This window comes from Rana temporaria, chromosome 6 (genome assembly GCF_905171775.1).
Source record: "Rana temporaria chromosome 6, aRanTem1.1, whole genome shotgun sequence".
NCBI classification, from domain to species: domain Eukaryota; kingdom Metazoa; phylum Chordata; class Amphibia; order Anura; family Ranidae; genus Rana; species Rana temporaria.
In genome coordinates this window covers 140,126,656-140,150,094 of record NC_053494.1, presented here as the reverse complement: position 1 = coordinate 140,150,094, position 23,439 = coordinate 140,126,656, and the positions used below count along the sequence as shown (strand labels likewise).

At 40.9% G+C, this 23,439-nt stretch overlaps 1 protein-coding gene across 1 annotated transcript in view; it reads right to left on the bottom strand.

Annotated features, from left to right (window-relative positions):
* Positions 1-23,439, bottom strand: part of LOC120943864 — a 242,805-nt gene that overhangs the window by 52,036 nt on the left and 167,330 nt on the right. The window contains exons 7-8 of the mRNA XM_040357459.1: positions 16,320-16,398; positions 6,216-6,362 (exon numbers count right to left, since the gene is read on the bottom strand). Coding sequence (XP_040213393.1) covers positions 6,216-6,362; positions 16,320-16,398 — 226 coding nt within the window. The remainder of the gene's footprint in view (positions 1-6,215; positions 6,363-16,319; positions 16,399-23,439) is intronic.

Genomic DNA, 23,439 nt, shown 5'->3' with positions numbered 1-23,439 from the left:
CTTTCACGTCCTCAATGGCTCCAGACTCCAACTCACATGTCCTTCCAGGGATATCACAGGCGTATATTGGGTAAATGGAGTACACACTCAGAGTAAGAGTGGATAAGCCGCAATGGAAATGAAACAGAAAAAAAATTCCATAGTGCAGGCGTATAAAAATAAGGGAGAATTTATTGTGGCATTAAAAATACAGACTCTCTCTGTCAAAGAGATAATAATTGTCCTTGCAAGGAATAAAAACATATGAAAAAAAGCAGCTCCGTTTGGCGTCAGTCCCCCTATGGGAAAGAAATTGCGCATGCGCTATGCGTGTGTGTGACGCCCGACAATACTTTCATCACACTGACGGCATCAGGTGCCCCGATGACGTCAGTGTGACGAAACAATCGTCGGGCGGCACGTACATGCATAGCGCATGCGCGATTTCTTTCCCATAGGCGGACTGACGCCAAACGGAGCTGCTTTTTGTCATATGTTTTTATTCCTTGCAAGGACAATTATTATCTCTCTTTGACAGAGAGAGTCTGTATTTTTAATGCCACAATAAATTCTCCCTTAATTTTATACGCCTGCACTATGGAATTTTTTTTCTGTTTCATTTCCATTGCGGCTTATCCACTCTCACTCTGAGTGTGTACTCCATTTACCCAATATACACCTGTGATATCCCTGGAAGGACCTGTGAGTTTGAGTCTGGGGCCATTGAGGACGTGAAAGATGGAGGATCCTCTCAGCTGTCCCGCAGGACTCACTCATTTTATAAGCCTATTTTGACCCCCTTGAGAAGGGCGGTCACAGGCTTTCTGGTAAGCCTTTAATTTACCTTCAGGTGATGGGTTGACTTCACGCTGTGGAATTATTTATCACACATTGGATGTTCACTATCTTCTTTGAACTTTTCAATTATTTCTTTGGATTTCCACCTGGATATTGGATTGAATATATTCATGGACTTTTTATGTTATTTGAAAATGTCACAATTTTTCATTCAATCGGTTTGATTGTTATAGATCATCTATTCAATCAGTTTGATTGATTCATTTATTATGTTTTAATTTCCAGCGCTACACTGTTTTTACACAATGTGAGGGATAACCTGTCCTGAATAGTTGTCCTGGAAACAAGTATCCCCATTGGAAGTTGCCCCCCCCCCTCCTGGTCATGTTCTGGTGACAACTCAGAGCTTTGTATTTACCCTCACTTTAATACCCTATGAAATTGGTGATCGGGACAATTAGAGTGTGAGTAGCCTCAGTTTCTGTTAACCTTTGCCAGAAGTCAACCACACAGGGTAGTATCCGGTGGCTGTGAAAGAACATCTGCAGAAAGATTTTTGTCAGAAGCAGCCAACTGCAGGTAATGAGATACACACCAGAAACACAAAATTAATACTGTATGTTTGGTGCTGACCTCCCCCCCCCTCAAAAAACAAAAACAAAACTCCATTCTACCCACTGCCTTGGCCTAATGGTGATAACAAGCAATCATAGGATTAAATACAGTAAATGCAGTTAGGACTGCAGTACACTTGGGCACTGTGACGTGGCCGCTGCATATATTTGCAAATGTGTGTAAGTCTCATGGTTTTATTGTGAACTACTAGACAGGGTCAATTTAATTTGATGCAGGCTGGTTGGTTCCATCGACGAGGCTCCATATATTTTTTTGCTGGTAACTGTGCAAGATTTTCAATTTCAATCAACTAACACAGATGGAAGATCACTGAAAGTAGAGTCCATTGTAAACTGGAAGTCTTCCTGTTACTTGGAGGATATAGTGCACTGTTTGACCATTTATAATAAAAAAAATGTAATCTACTGCAAAAATCTAAAAACAGAAAAACCATTAAGTTTAACAAAAAACTTGCATGTGTAACACACACAACAACGTGGTGGGACCTCTCCCTGATCCCCCAGGGTATAAGGTTTCTAACAGGGTCATAGGGTACGACTGGTCTGCCTGTTCTTCCAGATCAGCCGAAGCTGACCTTCAAATTCTAGGTCGAGGGGCTTTTACAAAGAGAGGACACACACACACCCCAGGTCAGAGAAGGAAGGAGTGCCACACATCCTCCCCCCTAGATGTCAGGGCAAGCCCAAGGACTCACACCCTCCTTCCTAGTGAGAAAAAGAAAACACACACACACCCAAAAGTGAAAGAGTGAGAAACAGTGGAGATAAATATATAAAATAAATAAGTGGTTGTGCAATGTGCACTGGCCAGGTCCACTTAGACTGGTAAGAGGCTCCTTTAATTGGTGACACATGGTGGTGTATACGCATCTTTTTCGGCAGGAAGGAGAAGTGCCGGGACACTGATAGTCACACAACAGTTGCTTGATATATAGATTTTAACTTTCACAAACTTTTATGTATGATCTGTTTATTTGGACTTTTTCACTGGATTTGTCCTTTTAAACATTTTTTTTGCACTGCAACAATAGTAAGATTTTACTACTAGTGTATTCAATGTATTGCAAATTAGTATATGCTATTGTAATGGTTATCCACATTTACATACTTATGTCAAGTTGAGACTCACTTTATTCTGGAATTTAGCACTGCCCTTTATGGTATAAGAATCATAGGATTGTTATAAAGCAAACTGTCAGAACTGCTAAAAAAAAAAATCTAAGGCCTTTGTTAATTGTCTATTTTCCTCATTTAGTAAGCAGTGTTGTAAACTCAGAAAGAGGAAAGGTCAGCCCCTATTGGGGCCTTACAGTCTGACACTGTCTCTTCTGACAGATAGAAAATACAAATAAATAACAGCACGCCTAACTGTCCCTGAGAAATAAGTATGCCCTAACCCTAACATAATAACTGAAGAGTAAAGATTTTGATTCTTATAAATTGGCATTGCTGTATGATTTTCTTTAAAGTACAGTAGGTGTAAACCCGATTCATGAAATTTGAGCTGGGCACATATATCTGCAGTGTATCTTATCTCTCTTCAAAGCACTATGACCCATAGCTTTGTCCTGCTCCGTTCCTCTGTTATTAGCCTGATAACTTTTGACAAGCTCCTTGAGATGAGACCCTGAAGTGTGTGTCGAGGAGGGTGCTATAAATAGATTAACAGACTGTTAAACTATTCACAGGCATGTGTGGGGAGGGGGTGTGTGCCTTTCCTCCAATCAGTTGTCTCACAGTATATAGCAATAATCCACTCCTACAGATGAATGAGGAAGTTAAAAATCGAACAGGACGTGCACTTACTTGCTCTAAAGAGTATATAAAGGCAAAGACAGCAGATATACATTTAAAACTTATGTAGGGAGATTTGTTTTATCCCTGTATATCAACTGAGGCAGTTCACTTCACTGGGTATATGTGGTGGTTTACATCCACTTTAATTGTAAATTTAGCTGTTTGGTAAACACCGCCCTTTAAAATTCTATATTAATCAACAAGAGAACACTCTAAACTGAAAAAGAAGTCAGTAAGTAGTAATACGTGTCTGCCTATTCTAGTAATAATAGACTTGCATAAGTTGCAGAGTACACATGAGTACACAGGAGAAAGTATAGGCATTTGTTTACTACCTATACTAAAGAAAGCTGATCATCTGTCTTGTATCCACAGCTCAAGGACATAGCGAGCCCTTAAGTCTCATAGGGCTCTACTGCCCTGCAACTTAACACACATAAACGTCCTGATCATTTGGAACCCAGTGTGGAAGATTATGCTGCTAAGATTCCCGAGTTTCAGAATGGCCTAGAGGCAAGAGAACCTTCAGAGAGTGATAAATCACACACAGGCAGATGTCTACACAATGCACAGCTGGGAAATGAAAACAGACTGTCCTCTAGTAAATGTGACACAGCTGAGAGCGGTAAATTATCCAAGCGCAGAGCATCACATATAGACCACACAAAACTAGACAGCAACTATAATAAGTCTCTTTCACGAGTATTATTTATTAACCACTTAAGACCCGGACCAAAATGCAGGTAAAGGACCCGGACAGTTTTTGCGATTCGGCACTGTGTCGCTTTAACTGACAATTGCGCGGTCGTGCGACATGGCTCCCAAACAAAATTGGCGTCCTTTTTTTCCTACAAATACAGCTTTCTTTTGGTGGTATTTGATCACCTCTGCGGTTTTATTTTTTGCGCTATAAACAAAAATAGAGCGACAATTTTGAAAAAAATTCAATATTTTTTCCTTTTTGCTATAATAAATATCCCCCAAAAATATATCTAAAAAAAAATGTTTCCTCAGTTTAGGCCGATACGTATTCTTCTACCTATTTTTGGTAAAAAAAAAAAAGCGTTTATCGATTGGTTTGCGCAAAATTTATAGTGTTTACAAAATAGGGGATAGTTTTATTGCATTTTTATTAATATTTTTTTTTTACTACTAATAGCGGCAATCAGCGATTTTTTTCGTGACCGCGACATTATGGCGGACACACCGGACAATATTGACACATTTTTGGGACAATTGTCATTTTCACAGCAAAAAATGCTATAAAAATGCATTGTTTACTGTGAAAATGACAATTGCAGTTTGGGAGTTAACCACTAGGGGGCACTGAAGGGGTTAAGTGTGACCTCATATGTGTTTCTAACTGTAAGGGGGCGGGGCTGGACGTGTGACATCATTGATCGTGTTTCCCTATATCAGGGAACACACGATCAATGACAGCGCCACAGTGAAGAACGGGGAAGAACAGGGAAGCTGTGTTTACACACAGCTCTCCTTGTTCTTTAGCTCCGGGGACCGATCGCGGGACTCCAGCGGCGATCAAGTCCGCGGGTCCCACGGCCACGGTCACGGAGCTTCGGACCGGATCGCTGGTGGGCACTTAAATTCCTTAAGTGGTTAAGTAATAAAACAGATAAAAGAGAATGTGACCTGGCACAACCAATAATGACAAGCCTCCACCCCTAATGTATGATGCAGAAAAAGGAGGGGAAAATTATGCTTTAGATGAGGATTGTCATTACGAATGAAGATCCATGAGATATATAAATATGAAACATTTTTAATTTATTATCACAATCAGATTTGGGATACCAAAATCTTAAAAAAACATTTATATCAATCATCAATAATACGTTTGTAGTCAATAAGACTAACACATCAATATAATGCTCATAACATAAAATTCAAATAATCAATAAACATTATAAGTATGTAGAATGTGAAACAAATAATACAGATCATCATATGAACATGATTAATAAAAAAAAATTCATAAATTACTCATACATCATATAATACAAATAATGCACAGGGAAATGCATGTTTGCAACCAGGCTTGTCTTGGCACCCTAGGGTTAAGACTCTACATGTTTCGTAATATTACAGCCACTCATCAGGAGTGTGATGCAAGATAATACTACAGAAATGGGTAGATAGATATCACTCTTTTGCAAATTTGATTATCACTATTTGTTCATAAGCGCAGTGGTGGGAGAACAGAAAGGGCGTTTTCATGTTTGTTACCATTATTTACATATCTAACTACTGTATATAGCCTTCTTGGAAGTAAATCTAATGGGTTTTCCCTTTTTGAAAGAATGTTTTTTTCATGCTAGAATGGACCAAAATTTTCTTAGCAGCCACCTTCAGAGGGACACCAAAAATGAACTGGTAGTGGAGTGATGATGTAAATTATCATAAAAATATCTCGGTAACAGATTTATTTTTTTCACCCAAAAACACTTATATCTTACTGAGGTATAGTATGTGCAGCACTACTGAAATATCCTGAAATAATCTGTTTGGTCTGGCTGCAGCATAAGTTCCATAACAGACTGGTGTTCCATTTAAGAAATTAGCTTTTGAGCATAAAAAGGGTAAAATGAGGGTTTCCTTGCATCCAATTCGCATGACAGGAGAGTATGACCTGCTCCTAATGGAGCCAGTTCACACATCTCTGGGGTGGCCGGGAAGCGCACAGCAGAAGGGCCCTGTGCATCTTTGGCTCAGTTTCAGGTCCGAATTCAGGCAAAAATTCAGACCTAATTCGGACCTGAAGTGGAGAACTGGGACACACCGGACCCCTGCTGCGAGCCAGTCCGCAAAAAGTGTGAACCCAGCCTTAAGGTCTGATACAGTCCTAGCAAATATTTGAAGTATTCACACATGAACCACAGAAGCCTCTGGAAGCTCTAGAAATGCTGACCCAACTAACAGTGGACAATTCCCCATCTACCTAAATGTCACATTTTGTTTCAGAAGTATAGGATTTTTGATGACCCTTACCTGTTGAAGTTTGCTGGAGGAAATGGATTTTACCACTGCAATGGTCTCTTTGGGTAACATCCAGCTGTCTACATGTTGAAACCTCCAATTGAGATGACGTGATAGCTTCTCATCTGGAGTCAACATGGAAGTTCTCATGTCATCCATCTAAAGTCATCCAAGAAATGAAAATGATCAAAGGGATGAATGCAATTATTAGCAACTTAAAGTGTAACTATGGCACATATGATACAGCCTATCAGCATTAACCTCCCTGGTGGTATGATTATTTCAGATTTTAGGTGCTGAAAGCGGTACCATTATTTTGCATGGAAATTTGTCGTTTTATACTGTAGGCCTGTAATTCTTAGGAATAACTCACTTAAATCTGTCCAAACAAGAGTCTAGTAGACATCCCAGGTATGATAAAGTTTGAAAAACAAAATCATAAATTATAATATAATAAATAACTATAAATAATTATAACAAATAATAATGAAATTATAATAAAAATGATTCAATAATGTAATCAAATCAAAAACACTGAAATTTGCTCAGTTGCAAAATTGTCACTGTCATTACTTTTGTTTTTTTATGACGAATTTCCCCACAAATCGCTATCGCTCAATTCTGCAAGTGATTCTAATTTATTATTGCTGTTTTCTAGCTGCTCTAAAATCACTTTTGACATAAAGGGACAATTTTTAGTTGCTATGGACAATCTACAGTTTGCAGGCAGAAAGAACAGTTTTTATTATATAAAAGTACATGTAGGACACTCGGCAGACCACTAGGGACAAGGGGGTGTGTATTTTTTACATACAGTACTATAATCTATAAGATTACAGTATACTTTATGTAATGTGTTTATTTACTTTTTTTAACGGAGATCGGGGGCACACAGGGACACGGTGTGAATCGAGCGAGGACCCGCTCGCTCACACAGCCGGGAGGCATCGCAGGATCCAGGGACAAGGTAAGTAACTTGTGCCTGTGGATGCTGCGAGGCGAGCCCGAGTCTGGCTCGGGGTTACCGATCGCAGCACAAAAATCTCACCCCGAGCCAGACTCAGGAATACCGCCAGCCAGGTTTACATAGCAGTCTTTGTTTTCTGAATCCCCCATGTAACATAGTTTTATTGATTGGTGAAGTAAGTCTGTGATCCTGTTTCCTTAACCACTTACCGCCCGCCATATATAACCACTTGTCGCCTGCCATTTTTTCAGAAGCACAGCTTTTTGCACAGAATCAAGAACTTTATTAGGGTGTTTACACAGGAACTAGAGACTTGAATGAACTTCCACTTTTGTTTGGATTTACTATGCTTTTTATTCGTTTTTTTGAGTGACATTACAATTACTTCACTGTTATGCATGATATATGTATATATGTACATCGGAGAGCTGCCAATTTTTAGTTTTAGTTTCAATTTGGAGTGTTGTTGAGTGTGACAGTAGGCAGGTTAAATTCCCTGGTTGCATCCAAGATGCTGTATATATTTCTCCTAGGTTCAGGCTTTATGCCAGTTTGTACCTCTAGGGGGAGTGCTGGGAGTCCTGCTGGGAGGACTTGATGAGCCCAGCTGTATCAGGTGGGCTCGTTAGGTCCTCTACAAAAACTCCCAGCATGCTAAGAGATATGCTCCAACCTGGAACCAGACCTGTGTGAATAGTCTGGGGAGTGATCTTTGTGCTGTGAGACAAAGCCTGTGTGGCTACTATTACCAAAACTCTAACCAGCAGGGAGTTAGGGACTCGGGCAGCACTAGGCTGTACCCAGGCGTTACAGTAGTTAGGGACACCGATGTGTTTAGTAAGCGGTCAAGTGACCAGGGTTTATTTTTGTATTTCTTTTGTTTCTGTCACATTTGTTTTGTATATAGTTCAAATAAAATATGCACCTTTTTGTTTTCCTCCTACCACCGTCTGCTGTGCCTAATTGTTTTTTTTTGTATGCTGAACCCGTCCAGGGGGTAAAACACACCCGCTGATGGGCTAACCCCCTCACATGAGGTACACCTTTCTGGTAGCTGCTAAAGTGTTTGTCATTTACATTTTGTTCACAAGCCTAAATAAGGGTCAGGTTTCTTTTATATTCAATGATACCAGTCCTGCAACTGTTCCATATATTTTTTTTTTACAAGAACTTCCCTGAGCCCAGGTTCACACTGGGCTGCGGGAGTAAAGCCGTGCGAGTTCAGCTGAACTCGCACGATTTCACTCCCACTGGCAGTCCCGATTTCGGCCATGATTTAGGAGACATCTGTGCAGGTTTCTGCACAGATGTCAATGTAAATTGCGGCCCGAAATCGCAAAAAGTAGTACAGGAACTACTTTTTGAAATAAATCTCAAATCGGCGGCATTTGCCGGCAATGACACCATCCTAATCGGTGCACCGATTAGGACGGTGTCATTGCCGGCAAATGCCGCCGATTTGAGATGTGAGATTTATTTAAAAAAATAGTTCCTGTACTACTTTTTGCGATTTGACATGTGAAATCGCATCTCAAATCGTACCCATTGTGAACCTGGGCTGAAACGAGTTTATAAAGCAAGAGAAAGCAACTCTTTAAGGTTCCATGCACACTGGCAAAAATAAAAGGTTGATCCTACAGGCATTTGATGTTTTTTTTCACCTGCCTGTAGAAACACTTCTATTGTATTCTATGGGTCTTTGCACATTATGACGACTACAGGCATTTTCTGACAGGGACGTTCAGAGGCAGGGAAAAAAAAAAAAACTTAATTGCGAGAAGTTTAGGAGCTGGTAAAATGTCAATCACTCCTAAACTCCTGTTATTTCTTGTGAATGTCAAGTTTCAACGGTTTCTTTTGCAGAGGAGAGCGTTGTTAAGTGCAAAAAATGCCTGTAAACTCAAACGCTCATAAACTCGACAAAACTTTGTACAATATGCTATCAATTCGCGTTTTTTATGCCATGTTTTTCCAGCTAAAACACTGATGTTTTTTTCTGCTCCTAGTGTTCATGGAGCCTAACTGTGTAAGTGAAACTAAACAATTAAGCCTCATGCACACTGGAGTTATTGCAGCTGCTTCTACATGCATCAGGGTTTTTTTTTCCCTGCCTCTAAACTCCCCTTTTTGTTAGGCCATGTGCCCATGCACACATATGCTCTTATCAGCATTTAGTGACAGGGGCTTTAGAGGCAGAACAAAAAAAACACTTCCAGTACATCCAAGAGCAGCAGAGTTTTGGCAGAAAAAAACACGTAATGTTTGTAAACACATGTAAACATGCCTAAACACGTGTTAACGCTAGGCGCATTTAGCTCTTGAGCATTAATTAATTTCAATGGGCAGAAATGAATTAACGCCCAAGCACTTGATGCCTGTAAATGTGTCTTAACTCGCTACACACTTTTACAAGCTTCAAGCATTTCTTCAGCTAAAAACACTGGTGCCAGGAGGAAAGGCTTCTAGGAGAGTTTGTAATCTGTTCTGTGTGCATTAGGGTGAAGTCACACAGTGCGGTGACAGGCATTTTACTGCATTGTAAAGTGTCTGTCACTGCAAGGAACCACAGAAAGCTATTGTTTTCTGCTTGTTTCATTCACACTGCAACACAGCCCAGAACTGCATGGCGCTGTACAGCAGCCCAGCGCATTGCAAGTAGTCAATCTGAAAATATGCTGTTATATGCAGTTGTAGAGAGATAGGCCTCGTACACACGGCCGAGGAACTCGACGTGCCAAACACATCGAGTTCCTCGGCCAGTTCAGCCCTGAAGCCGCCGAGGAGCTCGGCGGGACGAGAGCTCCCATAGAACAACGAGGAAATAGAGAACATGTTCTCTATTTCCTCGTCGAGCTCCTCGTCGGCCGAAAGTGTACACACGACCAGTTTCCTCGGCAGAATTCAGCCAGAAACTCGGTCGGAAGCTGAATTCTGCCGAGGAAACTGGTCGTGTGTACGGGGCCATAGACACCAAACACCTCACTCACTAAAGGATTTCTCCTTTGCTATTGAAGCACTGGAACTATTAATGATTTTTACTTTTGATCATAGTCAAACAACAATATGTAATGACTGTTCGACCAGGGTTCATTGATTCACAAATCCCCCATCCTTTTATCCACAACCGCTACTAACAATGAGAAACAATACACCAATTACAAGTTGCATGTATTGACAACACATGTAATGACAGCCATAAACATAGTGCTGGAACCATCTAAGGGTACAAGAAAACTACACTGCATGCAGTAGCAAGCGTGGTATGTGTGTTGGTGTGCTGCAGTGCCATTTGATATGAATAGTGCTATAAACATTTTTTTTTTTTTTAAAACAATATTTTTTTACTTTTTGCTATAGTAAATACCCCCAAAAAATCTATAAAAAAACTAAATTTTTTCACAGTTTAAGCCGATACGTATTCTTCTACATGAGCTGTTTCCTAGGGAGTGCTTCTAACTGTAGGGGGAATGGGCTATGTGTGACATGACACTGATCACAGCTTCTGATTACAGGAAGCTGTGATCAGTATCCTTGTCACTAGGAAGACTGGGGAAATGCTTGTTTGCATCAGCATTTCCCTGTACTTCCTCACCATGAGACGATTGCGGGTATCCCCGCGGACATCGAGTCCGCGGGACCCGACAATGCCGATTCTTAAAGGGGACGTATATATATATATATATATATACGTCCTTCTACCTGCCTGTGCATTCTGCTGACGTATATAGTCGTGCACTGGTTGGGAAGCAGTTAATGCAGCATGCCACAATGTGAATCAACGTGCAACAATGTGTGCAGCACACTAAGTTTGGAGTGAATGAGTCCACCCTCTTCCCTCTTCTCAGCTGGTGGACCACTTTTAATTTGCCAGGTAGAGATGAAGACTGGAAAGAGTTCCTATAATGCCCAAGACTTCCTGATGCTGGTAAAGATTAATTACTGGTTCATTATAATCTGGCAAATCATCCCAAAAGGTGTTGGTGTTTAGTAATTATAATGTGAGCCCAGATGTCACATTTTCCCCAACAATTCCAACCAGGCCATTATCAAGGAATGCAGCTTGGGTGGCCAGGAAAGAGATGGCAGTGAGCATGCACCCCCCTTTTTCTGTACCGTGCTAGACCACATGCCTATCAGTATTGGGGGGGGTTACCTTCCAGTGGGGGCTACAAAGTCCCCCTTCCCCCCCTTGCACAACATTAAGGGAAATTAGCCTTTCCCCACATCTTGTTCCCCAAAAAAGGATGTGGGGTTTATTGGAGGGCTTTTAGAAATCTGGAAGCCCCTTTTAGAAAAAAACATGCCCCCAGATATCTGTTCCTTTCCAAGGGGAATTAGTACAGGGGTACATCAGTACCTCTTATTACTCATTCCTAAAAAATAGAAAAAATCCTTGAATAAAATTACAATTACATGTTAACAATTTCCCCCAATCTAAAACAATCACATAATTCAGTAATGTAAATCCATTGTTAAGAATGACAACCTAAAATACGATAATGTTTTCCCACTGCCTTGAGTAAGGAAGCATGAAAGGAAGACATTTTGAAAGACTCAGGCCTTGTTCACACAACCGAGGAACTCGTCGTAAATGAAACATCGTTTTCCTCGACGAGTTCCTTGTTAGGCTTGTCGAGAAACTTGACAAGCTTTCTTTGCGTACACACTGTTATGACCAAATCTCGTCATTCTCAAACGCGGTGACGTACAACACGTACGACAGCAGGGGAAGTTAGATTCCACTGGCACATTCCTTGGGGCTGCTTTTGCTAATCTCATGTTACTGCGTGTTAAGTAAAAGTTTGGTAGGAGACTATTTGCACATTTCAGTCTGTTACAGCGTGACAAATGTGCTATCTCCATTACAAACGCTACTTTTACCGAAGGTGCGCTCCCGTCTCATACTTTATTCTGAGCATGCGTGGGTTTCTAAGCATACACACGAACGCGTTTCTCGTCGAAAACCAGCCCGACGAGGAACACGACGAGGAAATTGAGATTCCCGACGAGGAAAAAGAGAACTTATTCTTTTTTCTCAAATCGTCTTCCTGGACAGCCTCTGAGACCTTGGGCTCCTCCCTCCAGGACAGGAAACACACACACCCACTTCTTTAAAGGCGGTCCTTCAGGCCTCCCTCTTCAGTTATTTGTGTTTCCTACCGGACAGGAAGGAGCATGCAAGGAACCTTTGGGAGCTCCAGGTCTCAGGACTGTCCTGAGAAGGGCAAATGATTCTCCTCAGCCTGGGCACCCCTCTGGCCTGATAGGGAAGAGCACGGTTGCCGGATCTATTGCTGCCCGTTTGCTCAGAGGGAGCAGGACCTTTGACTGGCGCTAACCCTGTACCCCATTACCTCTAATCGGCATGCTGGATGGCGGCGGGGGTAGTCAAAACGCTTTTAGAATGCCGCAAACCTGTAACCAGGGCCATTTATACCAAAGTGTGGAAGAAATTTAATTCCTGGCAGGCAGAACGAGGGATTGATCTTCTCGGCATTCCGGTAGTTCTGGACTTCCTTCAAGCAGGTTTCGATATAATTCTTTCTACCAGTACTCTAAAGGTGCAGACGGCGGCCTTGAGTGTTTTTCTTGAAGTTTCATTCCAGAAACATCAGTTTGTAAAAAAAAAATCAAGACCTTAGCAAGATCAAAACCAGTGAAAGTAAGAGCTTGCCCTTCTTGGGACCTATCCTTAGTCCTTAGAGCTCTTACCGGTGTTCCTTTTGAGCCCCTGGAGAAATCGTCACTTAAACACATACGTTTAAAAACTATTTTCTTAGTATCGATCACATCGGCCAGGAGGGTCAGTGATCTGCAGTCCCTATCAATTCAGGAGCCCTTTTTGTTTGTTTTGGATGATAAAGTAATCCTTAAAACGGATCCTTCCTTTTTACGCAAAGTGTCTTCCACGTTTCACAGGACCCAAGACATTATCTTACCTACTTTTCATTCCACCTCAGAAGGTGATGAGGGGGAATCAGTAAGTTTATTAGATGTTAAAAGATGTATTTTATGTTATTTAGAGGCCACTAAGAATTTTAGGCACTCTGAGTCTCTTTTTGTTAATTTTGCGGGGGCTCGCAAAGGCTATGGGGCTTCTAAATCGTCCATTGCTAGGTGGTTAAAGATGGCGATCACAGAGGCTTATCAATCAGAGGGTAAACAACCCCCTTCAGTCAAAGCACACTCGACCCGGGCAGTCTCGGTATCTTGGGCGGAGAAGGCCGGAGCTTCACTGGAGGATATATGCAAAGCAGCGGCATGGTCGTCTTCCTCTACGTTTGCCAGACACTATTGGTTAGATTTGCTGTCGGACAAAGATCAAGCGTTTGGACGGAAGGTCCTCCAGGTGGTTGCCCCACCCTAACAAGTGAGTTTCTTGCTTATCATCTCAGAGGCTGTCCTGGAAGACGATTTGAGAAAACCGGAGTTAGGCTTACCGGTAACTCGGTTTCTAGGAGTCTTCCAGGACAGCCGGGGTTTTTCCCACCCGGTGTTATGTAACTGGTATTTGAGGTATGAACTGACGTTGTGTTAGTATATTATGTCTTTCAGAGCCTTCCGGTAGTTCTTGAATAAACTGAAGAGGGAGGCCTGGAGGACCGCCTTTAAAGAAGTGGATGGGTGTGTGTTTCCTGTCCCGGAGGGAGGAGCCCAAGGTCTCAGAGGCTGTCCTGGAAGACTCCTAGAAACAGAGTTACCGGTAAGGCCAATTCCGTTTTTTTTTTCTCTTCGAGTTCCTCGACAGTTTTCTCGATGAAAAACATACACACGCCCGTTCTCCTGTGCAAAAAAGCTCTGCCACCAAGTTTCTTGATGGATTTTGTCAAGAAAAATGGTTGTGTGTACTAGGCCTCAGTTTTACTGGTTTTAGTTCAAGAGGGTGGAAAGGGAAAGAAATAATCTCATTATTTAAAAGGAGGAAAAAGGAAAAAAATGCAGATTTTTTTCTTCCTTTTTTTTCCATTGGATCCTGTAACCTCTTCTTTTTTCTTTCCTTACCCCATGTGCTGTACAACTCTGTTCTACTCCTAAGGTCAAATATTACTACATTTAATTACAGGTTAAAACATTCCGACTTACACAGAATCAGCCAGCATTAGTCGGCATTTCCACCGCTATATAGAAAGTTGTTTGTTACCCAAATGGATTTGCTTTCAGAAAACAAGTAATAGGTTCACCAATTACCAGTATTTATGCTGCATACATATAACCCAATTAAATGTATAATACACTTTGTGTAACCTTTAAATAAAGAAATAAAAACAAAAAGATAGCCACCTAGGGAATTCATTGAAGTAGACTTACACTGTAATATGTAATGCATAATTACAAAGAAAGAAAGATGTATAATCCCTTCATGTATAGTTGTAAGAATACATTTGCTGGTAATGTTTATACTAACTATACAGTAGTTTTCCTTTAAGTAATGTACCCCACATACATATTTAGTTAATTTTGTCTTTGGTTAATACTAATTGATGGTAGCTGTTTATCATCCAGTTGCATAGATATCTTTTCTCAACATTTCACATTAACTGCTATTACTTATCTGTATTGTTTTATAGTTGCTATTAACTATCATGTTTCAGAATATAATCTGTTCCAAATAACCATGTATTCATTTTTATTATCATCCATCTGCATCAGCATTATAATGCACTTTACTAATTAGCTTCCACTGTACCGTATTTTCATTTAACCAATTTACATTCCACACCAGGCTCACTAGAGGCTTTAGTTTGGATTCATCTTAATCAGCACAGCTAGAAATTAGAAAAATTCTGATGCACATGTATTTCTTTAAACCTATCTCCTAAATAACAAATTAACAACGGGGAATAGTATACACTGCTGATTACAGCTGGTAGGTATTTGTTTATTTATTGCAGGTACTTATATAGTGCTGTCAATGTACGCAGCGCTTCACATATTGCACATTCACATCAGTTCCTGCCCTCAAGGAGCTTACATTCTTATGCCGCGTACACATGGTCGTTTTTTGTCTTGTACAAAAACGTCGTTTTTTCTCATGAAAAAAAACAACGTTTTTCAAACTACATTTTTTTTAAATGCTCTAGCAAAGCGTGGTTACGTTCAGCACGTACGGCGGGACTCTGTTCCATTCAAGCTTGCGTCATAACTTGCTTCTGAGCATGCGCAGGTTTAAAAACGTTGTTTTAAACATCGTTTTAGCCCACACGCGATCATTTTTTATGACACAAAAAACAACGTTTTGAAAAACGACATAAAAAATTTAAGCATGTTCGCATTTTTTTTTTTGTTTTTCAGAAGACATAAAACGATGTTTTCCCCACACACGGTCATTTTAAATGACATTTTAAAAAATTTCGTTTTTTTTCATCACAAAAAACGACCGTGTGTACGCGGCATAAGGCCCTTAACTCACATTTATACTAAATTGTGTCCGAGGGAGATTGACAGTCATGTTTAGCTTCTTCCATTTTCTAATGATTGCTCCAACAGTGGACCTTTTTTCATCCAAGCTGCTTGGCAATTTCCCCGTAGCCCTTTCCAGCCTTGTGGAGGTGTACAATTTTGTCTCTAGTGTCTTTGGACAGCTCTTTGGTCTTGGCCATGTTAGTAGTTGGATTCTTACTGATTGTATGGGGTGGACAGGTGTCTTTATGCAGCTAATGACCTCAAACAGGTGCATCTAATTTAGGATAATAAATGGAGTGGAGGTGGACATTTTAAAGGCAGACTAACAGGTCTTTGAGGGTCAGAATTCTAGCTGATAGACAGGTGTTCAAATACTTATTTGCAGCTGTATCATACAAATAAATAGTTAAAAAATCATAAATTGTCATTTCTGGAAAAAAATATTTTGATTATGTCTCTCACAGTGGACATGCACCTACGATGACAATTTCAGACCCCTCCATGATTTCCAAGTGGGAGAACTTGCAAAATAGCAGGGTGTTCAAATACTTATTTTCCTCACTGTACCTACTAGCATGTCTTTGGAGTGTTGGATGAAACTGGAGTACCTGAAGAAAACCCACGCAGGAACAGGGAGAACATGCAAACACCAGGCAGGTAGTGTCATGGTTGGGATTTAAACCGGCGAGCTTAGTGCTGCTAGGTATGACCATCTATTTTAGGATTTAAAGCCATTGACACCATACCTGGTAAACACCTCTGCTTGTCTTGTCAGTACTTTGTACCCTTTTTTCCTGGATGGAAAACTTCTTCCTTGGTTCACATCTTGAAGAAAGAGAGTCAGTAAAGCACAATCAGTTTAACTCCATGCTTATATAAAGACAACTGAATGCAATTTTGTAATTAGTAATAAATCCGTAAAGAGGAAGTAAACCCTCTGTAGCAAAACTAAAAAAATAAATACCCTGCAAGACAAAGACATAATGAGCTAGTATGCATAGCGCGGGAGCTGGCCACTAACATCATGTCCCATTTATTAACGGCACGCTCAGTGCGCAAGCGCCATTGCCATAGACATCGGTGCAGTCTTTTCTGCAAATATCTCCTAAACCGTGTAGGTTTAGGAGATATTTGTTGCACCTACAGGTAAGCCTTATTCTAGGCTTACCTGTAAGGGTTTACAACCACTTTAAAGCAGTGTAAGTACCTCACATTTGACCTGGTTTTAGCCCCTTGCAGTCTATTGTACAGAAGAGCTCAGAAAGGAGAAATGAAAAGCAACACAAGGAGCAATCAGGTGTGTTGCAGTTACATAGTTACATAGTTAGTCAGGTTGAAAAAAGACACAAGTCCATCCATGCAGTGAAAGGAGCATGTTGATAGGAGACAACATAATACGTTAGATAAAAAAATTGCAACCTCAGAAGCCTAGTTCTTAAGTAGCTTTTTTTTCCATAGTCTCTATGTGGCGTTCACACTACAGCCACTTGGGATCCGACTTGTCAGACCTCAAGTCGCCCAAAGTCGCTTGACATCAGTAAACCCATGTTAGTCACTGAGAGCCGTCTTATTGTACACTACTGAAGTCTCTCCGACTTCAGAAAAGGTTCTTGTACTACTTCAAGGCTACTTCTAGGCATCTTGTACCCATAGATTTCAATGGAAGACGCCTCCAAAGTTGGATCACCATCTTAACTGAAGCAACTTTACAAGAAAATAAAATAGTTTACTCAGGCAAACCCCTCCCTCCAACAGAGCTGATTATTCTGTGATTGGCCACAGCCAAAGTCACCTGTAGTGGAGGCAACTTTAAGTCGTGTTGTAAGTTGCTCCAAGACGTGCTGAAGTCGCCTTGCAAAGTCGCGCTGTAAGTCGGGTTGCCCCTGTGTGAACCGACACTAACCCTTCCTGATTTGCCTATTTATACAATCTTCTCTTGGGGGAAATTGTGTAGTGTAGTTTGTAGTAGCAGTGACAGAGGTAATGATATTTGAAGGACTGAATACATGTATTCATGTTATACAGAAATTGGGGGAATAACAGTTATGCATCGTAATTATTTAATTTAATGGATACTAAACTCCTTTTTGACGTCACTCATTCTAAAATATCAAGTACTCTATACCATGGCTCTGTCTTTTTTTGTGTGTGCATGTTCCCTATCTTCACTGATGCATCTCGCTCACCTCTACTAGTGCAGAGTGAACAGTGCTGTTATTTATGGTAAATGCTCTGCTCTATGTGAACTACATTTGTCATAGAACTGAATGGCCCAGATTCTCAAAGGAGATACGACGGCATATCTCCAGATACGCCGTCGTATCTCTGAGTCTGATTCTTAAAATCAGTTACGCATAGATTTGTATTAGATCCGACTGGCGTAAGTCTCTTACGCCGTCGGATCTTAACTGCATATTTACGCTGGCCGCTAGGGGCGTGTACGCTGATTTACGCCTAGAAATATGTAAATCAGCTAGATACGCAAATTCACAAACGTACGCCCAGCCGACGCAGTACAGATACACCGCTTACATTAGGCTTTTCCCGGCGTAAAGTTACCCCTGCTATATGAGGCGTAGATGCGGCGTACCAATGTTAAGTATTGACGTCGTTCTCGCGTTGAATTTTGAAAATTTTACGTCGTTTGCGTAAGTCGTTCGTGAATAGGGCTGGGCGTCATTTACGTTCACGTCGAAAGCATTGGCTTCTTGCGGGTTAATTTATAGCATGCGCACTGGGATACTTTCATGGACGGCGCATGCGCCGTTCGTAAAAAGCGTCATTTACGTGGGGTCACATAAAATTAACATGACACACGACCACATCTACCACATTTGAATTAGGTGGGCTTACGCCGGCCTATTTACGCTACGCCGCCGCAACTTTCGTTTGAGAATACGCCACTTGCCTGTAAAAGTTGCGGAGGCGTAACGTAAATAGGATACGTTACACCCACACAAAGATACGCCATTCTATGTGAATCCGGGCCAATGTGTCTACATGTCGATGTGTAGTCCATCTCGGGGCAAGCAGGAAAGGGCTGCTATGTTCACATACACAGGGAAGGGGGCATGGAGCTACTGTAGAACAGGATGTCTGAGAACGGCAGAAAAAAAGTTTGCATTTAACCTCCCTGGCGGTATGATTCTTTCAGAAAAAACATGCTGAAAGCAGTACCATTATTTGCAAGGAAATTTGGCGTTTTATACTGTAGGCCTGTAATTTTTAGGAATAACTCACTTAAATCTGACCAAACAAGATTCTAATAGGCATCCCGGGTATGACATTTTTTTAAAAACAAAATTATAAATTATAATATAATAAATAATTATAAATAATTATAACAAATAATAATATAATTATAATAAAAATTATTCAATAATGTAATCAAATCAAAATCACTGAAATTTGCTCAGTTGCAGAATTGTCGCTGTCATTATTTTTTTTTTTTTATGACGAATTTCCCCACAAATCGCTATCGCACAATTCTGCAAGTGATTATAATTTATTATCGCTGTTTTTTAGCTGATCTAAAACTATTTTTGACATAAAGGGACACTTTTGGTTGCTATGGACAACCTACAGTTTGCAGGGAGAAAGAAACGTTTTTATTATATAAAATGACATGCATGACACAGGACAGACCACTAGGGACAAGAGGGGTGTGTTTTTTTTACATACAGTACTGTAATCTATAAGATTACAGTATACTGTATGTAAAGTGTTTGTTTACTTTTTTGAATTTGGCGCCGTTCTCCGTCCCCGTGCTTTGTAACGTCGCAGGGAACGGAGATCGGCGTCACACAGAGGCACTGTGTGAATCGAGCGAGGTCCCGCTCGCTCACACAGCGCGGTGGCATCGCTGGATCCAGGGACAAGGTAAGTAAACCAAGCCTGTGGATCTAGCGAGGCAAGCCCGAGTCTGACTCGGGGTTTCCGCTCGCAGCAGGAAAATCTAACCCCGAGTCAGACTCGGGAATACCGCCAGGCAGGTTAAGAGATAAAACAAAGACAAAGATAGAAGGTATATTCTACCTGACCTAAATTGAAACATGTTGCCTTCATTTTATAGAAAAATTAAAGTTTGGTGTCACTTTAAATGCTTGAGATCTGGAAGATTTTGCCCCCTTCATGACCAGGTCATTTTTTACTATTGAGCATTGCGCTACTTTAACTGGTAATTGCGTGGCCATGTAACGCTGTATCCAAACAAAATGTATATAATTTTTCAACACAAATACAGCTCTTTTGGTGCTATATGATCGCCACTGTTTATTTTTTGCGATATAAAATAAAAATCTAACATATTTAAAAATTAACAGTATTTTTTTACATTTTGCTACAAAACATCCAATAACAAAAAAATTATAAAAATTCTTCATACATTTTGGCCAAAATGTATTCTGCTACACGACTTTGTGTAAAAGAATCCCAATAAGTTTATATTAATTGGTGAGTGTGAAAGTTATAGCATCTATAAACAGTATATACAGTAGGGCTGCGCATCTTCACCGATCTCACGATTCGATGCGATTACGATTATCAAGTCCACGATTCGATTCGATTCGATTCCGCGATGCATCACGATGCATCACGATTGCAGCGCAAGTGCGCATGGCTTTCATCAAAAAAAAATTATGTACTCCATTTTTTTTTCCTATCTGTTCTTAAAAAAAAAAAAAACACACAATAACACTTCCTGCATGTAGCAAAGTCTAAACACAGCAGACAGACATGCTACAGGAGATGGTCAGAGACTGCAGACATGCTACAGGAGATGGGCAGAGACTGCAGACATGCTACAGGAGATGGTCAGAGACTGCAGACATGCTACAGGAGATGGTCAGAGACTGCAGACATGCTACAGGAGATGGTCAGAGACTGCAGACATGCTACAGGAGATGGTCAGAGACTGCAGACATGCTACAGGAGATGGTCAGAGACTGCAGACATGCTACAGGAGATGGTCAGAGACTGCAGACATGCTACAAGAGATGGTCAGAGACTGCAGACATGCTACAAGAGATGGTCAGAGACTGCAGACATGCTACAAGAGATGGTCAGAGACTGCAGACATGCTACATGAGATGGTCAGAGACTGCAGACCTACTACAGGAGATGGTCAGAGACTGCAGACATGATTCAGGAGATGATTATTCTACCCCATGCACCGTCGCTACGTGTTAAAACAATGCACCCTCATCTTATCTGTGATCTGTGCTACTGCTAGCCACCGTGGTCACTCAGTGAAAGTGAAACGGTTGGTAAAGTGATCTCTATCTCTCCTTCTCCAATCTTCGTGGCACACTGGCATTGAACAAACAGCTACAACAACATATGCCATTTAATTAATTATGGTTTTATGTATTCATTCTCTTAGTGATTGATTCACATAACTTCATTACTTAGCTTGTTTGTATGATTTATGGTTTTGCTCATCACTGCCCCACACATGCACTGCATTGCATGTGTGGGGCAGTGATGAGCTAAATCATACAAAACAAGGTAAGTAATGAAGTTTTGATCAATCAGTAAGACATTGGACAATAGATTAGAGCTAGACCTACATAAACCATAATTAATTAAATGGCAATGGTATGGTCACAAACTCAGTTTAATGTTTAGAAATACAGAATAATTCAGTTTACCCAATCACCATCATTAATATTTATCATTTACAATTATTATTACAGTCATACATTTGCCATATTTGAATTTTACAGTCCACTCCACATGGTGCATCAAAGATATGATAATATATTATATTATATACCTTGATTACAGTTATAAGTGTACTAGTAGTACTACTGTGACAGTCAGTGTCTCTGTTGTGTACCTGATGATGGTGATGATGATGACGACGAGTCAGTTCTGCACTCACTGCTGGAGGTCTCCTCTCCTGTTGCCTGTGAGGAGGACAGAGGACAAGTGCAGCCTGTCTCGCTCGGGGTCTCTCTCCCACAGTCCTGCAGCTGCTGCCCACAGCAGCCAGTTGTGAGTCGGCAACGTTCTCCCCCTGTACCAGGCAGCCTGCAGTGCACGCTGCATAGTAATGGTAAGCAGAGGAGGACAGCTCTGGGAACTGGGACCGGAACTCACAACAGGTGTCACTCTGTCTCCTCTCACGTGTCTGCCAGTGAAGCAAGTGACACAGGGCGGCTGTGGATGACGTCGGCGGAAGGCGGAAAAAGACGGCGCTTACTTCGGCTGGGGACTCGGAGGAAAGCTAAGTGTCTGAGCGCTCTGGGGGGGGGGGGGATTTGGGGGGAGGGCTACGCTGTGCTGGCGCTGCACGTGTCCGTCTCCTCTCCTCAGGACTCCGAGTGTGACACAGGGGAAGGCGGCAAAACTTTGGCTCCGCGCGGCAGGGCGCGACGATGACGTCATCAACATGCATCGATTATTTAAAGCAACCGCATCGATGCAGAATCGCCGGGGGTCGAATCGCGATGCATCGCTGCATCGATTATATTCGACAGCCCTAATATACAGTGCCTTGAAAAAGTATTCATACGCCTTGACATTTTCCACATTTTGTCATGTTACAACCAACAACGTAAATGTATTTTATTGGGATTTTATATAATACACCAACACAAAGTGTCACATAATTGTGAAGTAGAAGGAAAACGATAAATGGTTTTCAACTATTTTTACAATTAAATATGTGAAAAGTGTGGTGTGCATTTGTATTTCGCCCCCCCCCCCCCCATTACTTTGATACCCCTAACTAAAATCTAGTGCAACCAATTGCCTTCAAAGTTCACCTAATTAGTAAAAAGAGTCTACCTGTGTGTAATTTATTCTCAGTATAAATACAACTATTCTGTGAAGCCCTCAGAGGTTTGTTAGAGAACCTTAGTGAACAAAAATCATCATGAAGGCCAAGGAACACGCCAGACAGGTCAGGGATAAAGTTGTGGAGAAGTTTAAAGCAGGGTTAGGTTATAAAAAAATATCCCAAGATTTAAACATCTCACGAAGCACTGTTCAATCTATCCACTTTGTCTTGGTCTATCACATAAAATCCCAATAAAATACATTTACGTTTTTGTCTGCAACATGACAAAATGTGGAAAATTTCAAGGGGTATGAATACTTTTTCAAGGTACTGTATACTGTTTTTTTTTATACTACTAATGGTGATAATCAGCAACTTATAATGGGAGTGTAATTGTGCTGCGGGCAATCTGATGCTGGTGGGAAACTGACTAATTGCTATTGACATCACCAGTGACACTAATACAGTGATCAGTGATAATACTAAACACTGTTACTGCACTAATGACACTAGCTGGGAAGAGGTTAACATCTAGAGCAATCAAGGGGTTAAAAGTGTGCCTAACAATGTATAATGTGTGTATTGTGTGCTACTTTTCACTACAGATCTTTGTTTCCTATCCCTCCTTTACAGAGATAAGAAACAGCGAGATGATTCCCTCTGTACAGAGCCCTGGGTTTCTTGTCAACACATGGCTCTGGGCTGTGATTGCACACAGCTGATTAGCAGGTTCATGGATCATTGAATCATTGGCCACAAAAATGGGGAAAGGGTGGGACTTTGAATGAGGCATGTATGGCGGGACCAAGGAAATACACATGGATATAAATAACATTTATTTATTTACTTTATATACATTTATTTACTAAACAGCAAAAAACATAACATGTGGCAATGCATATAAAAATTATAGCATATACATGTAAAATATGAAAGCAGCATGGCACAAATACAGTAAATGGAGTATGACCACCCCCCATGTGGAGAGGTCAATAGGGACACATAATGGAAAAATGGTCTTGGTAGAGATGAAATTAGTATTGTGATGCATCTAATGATCTTGACGCGTTTCGTGGATCAACCAC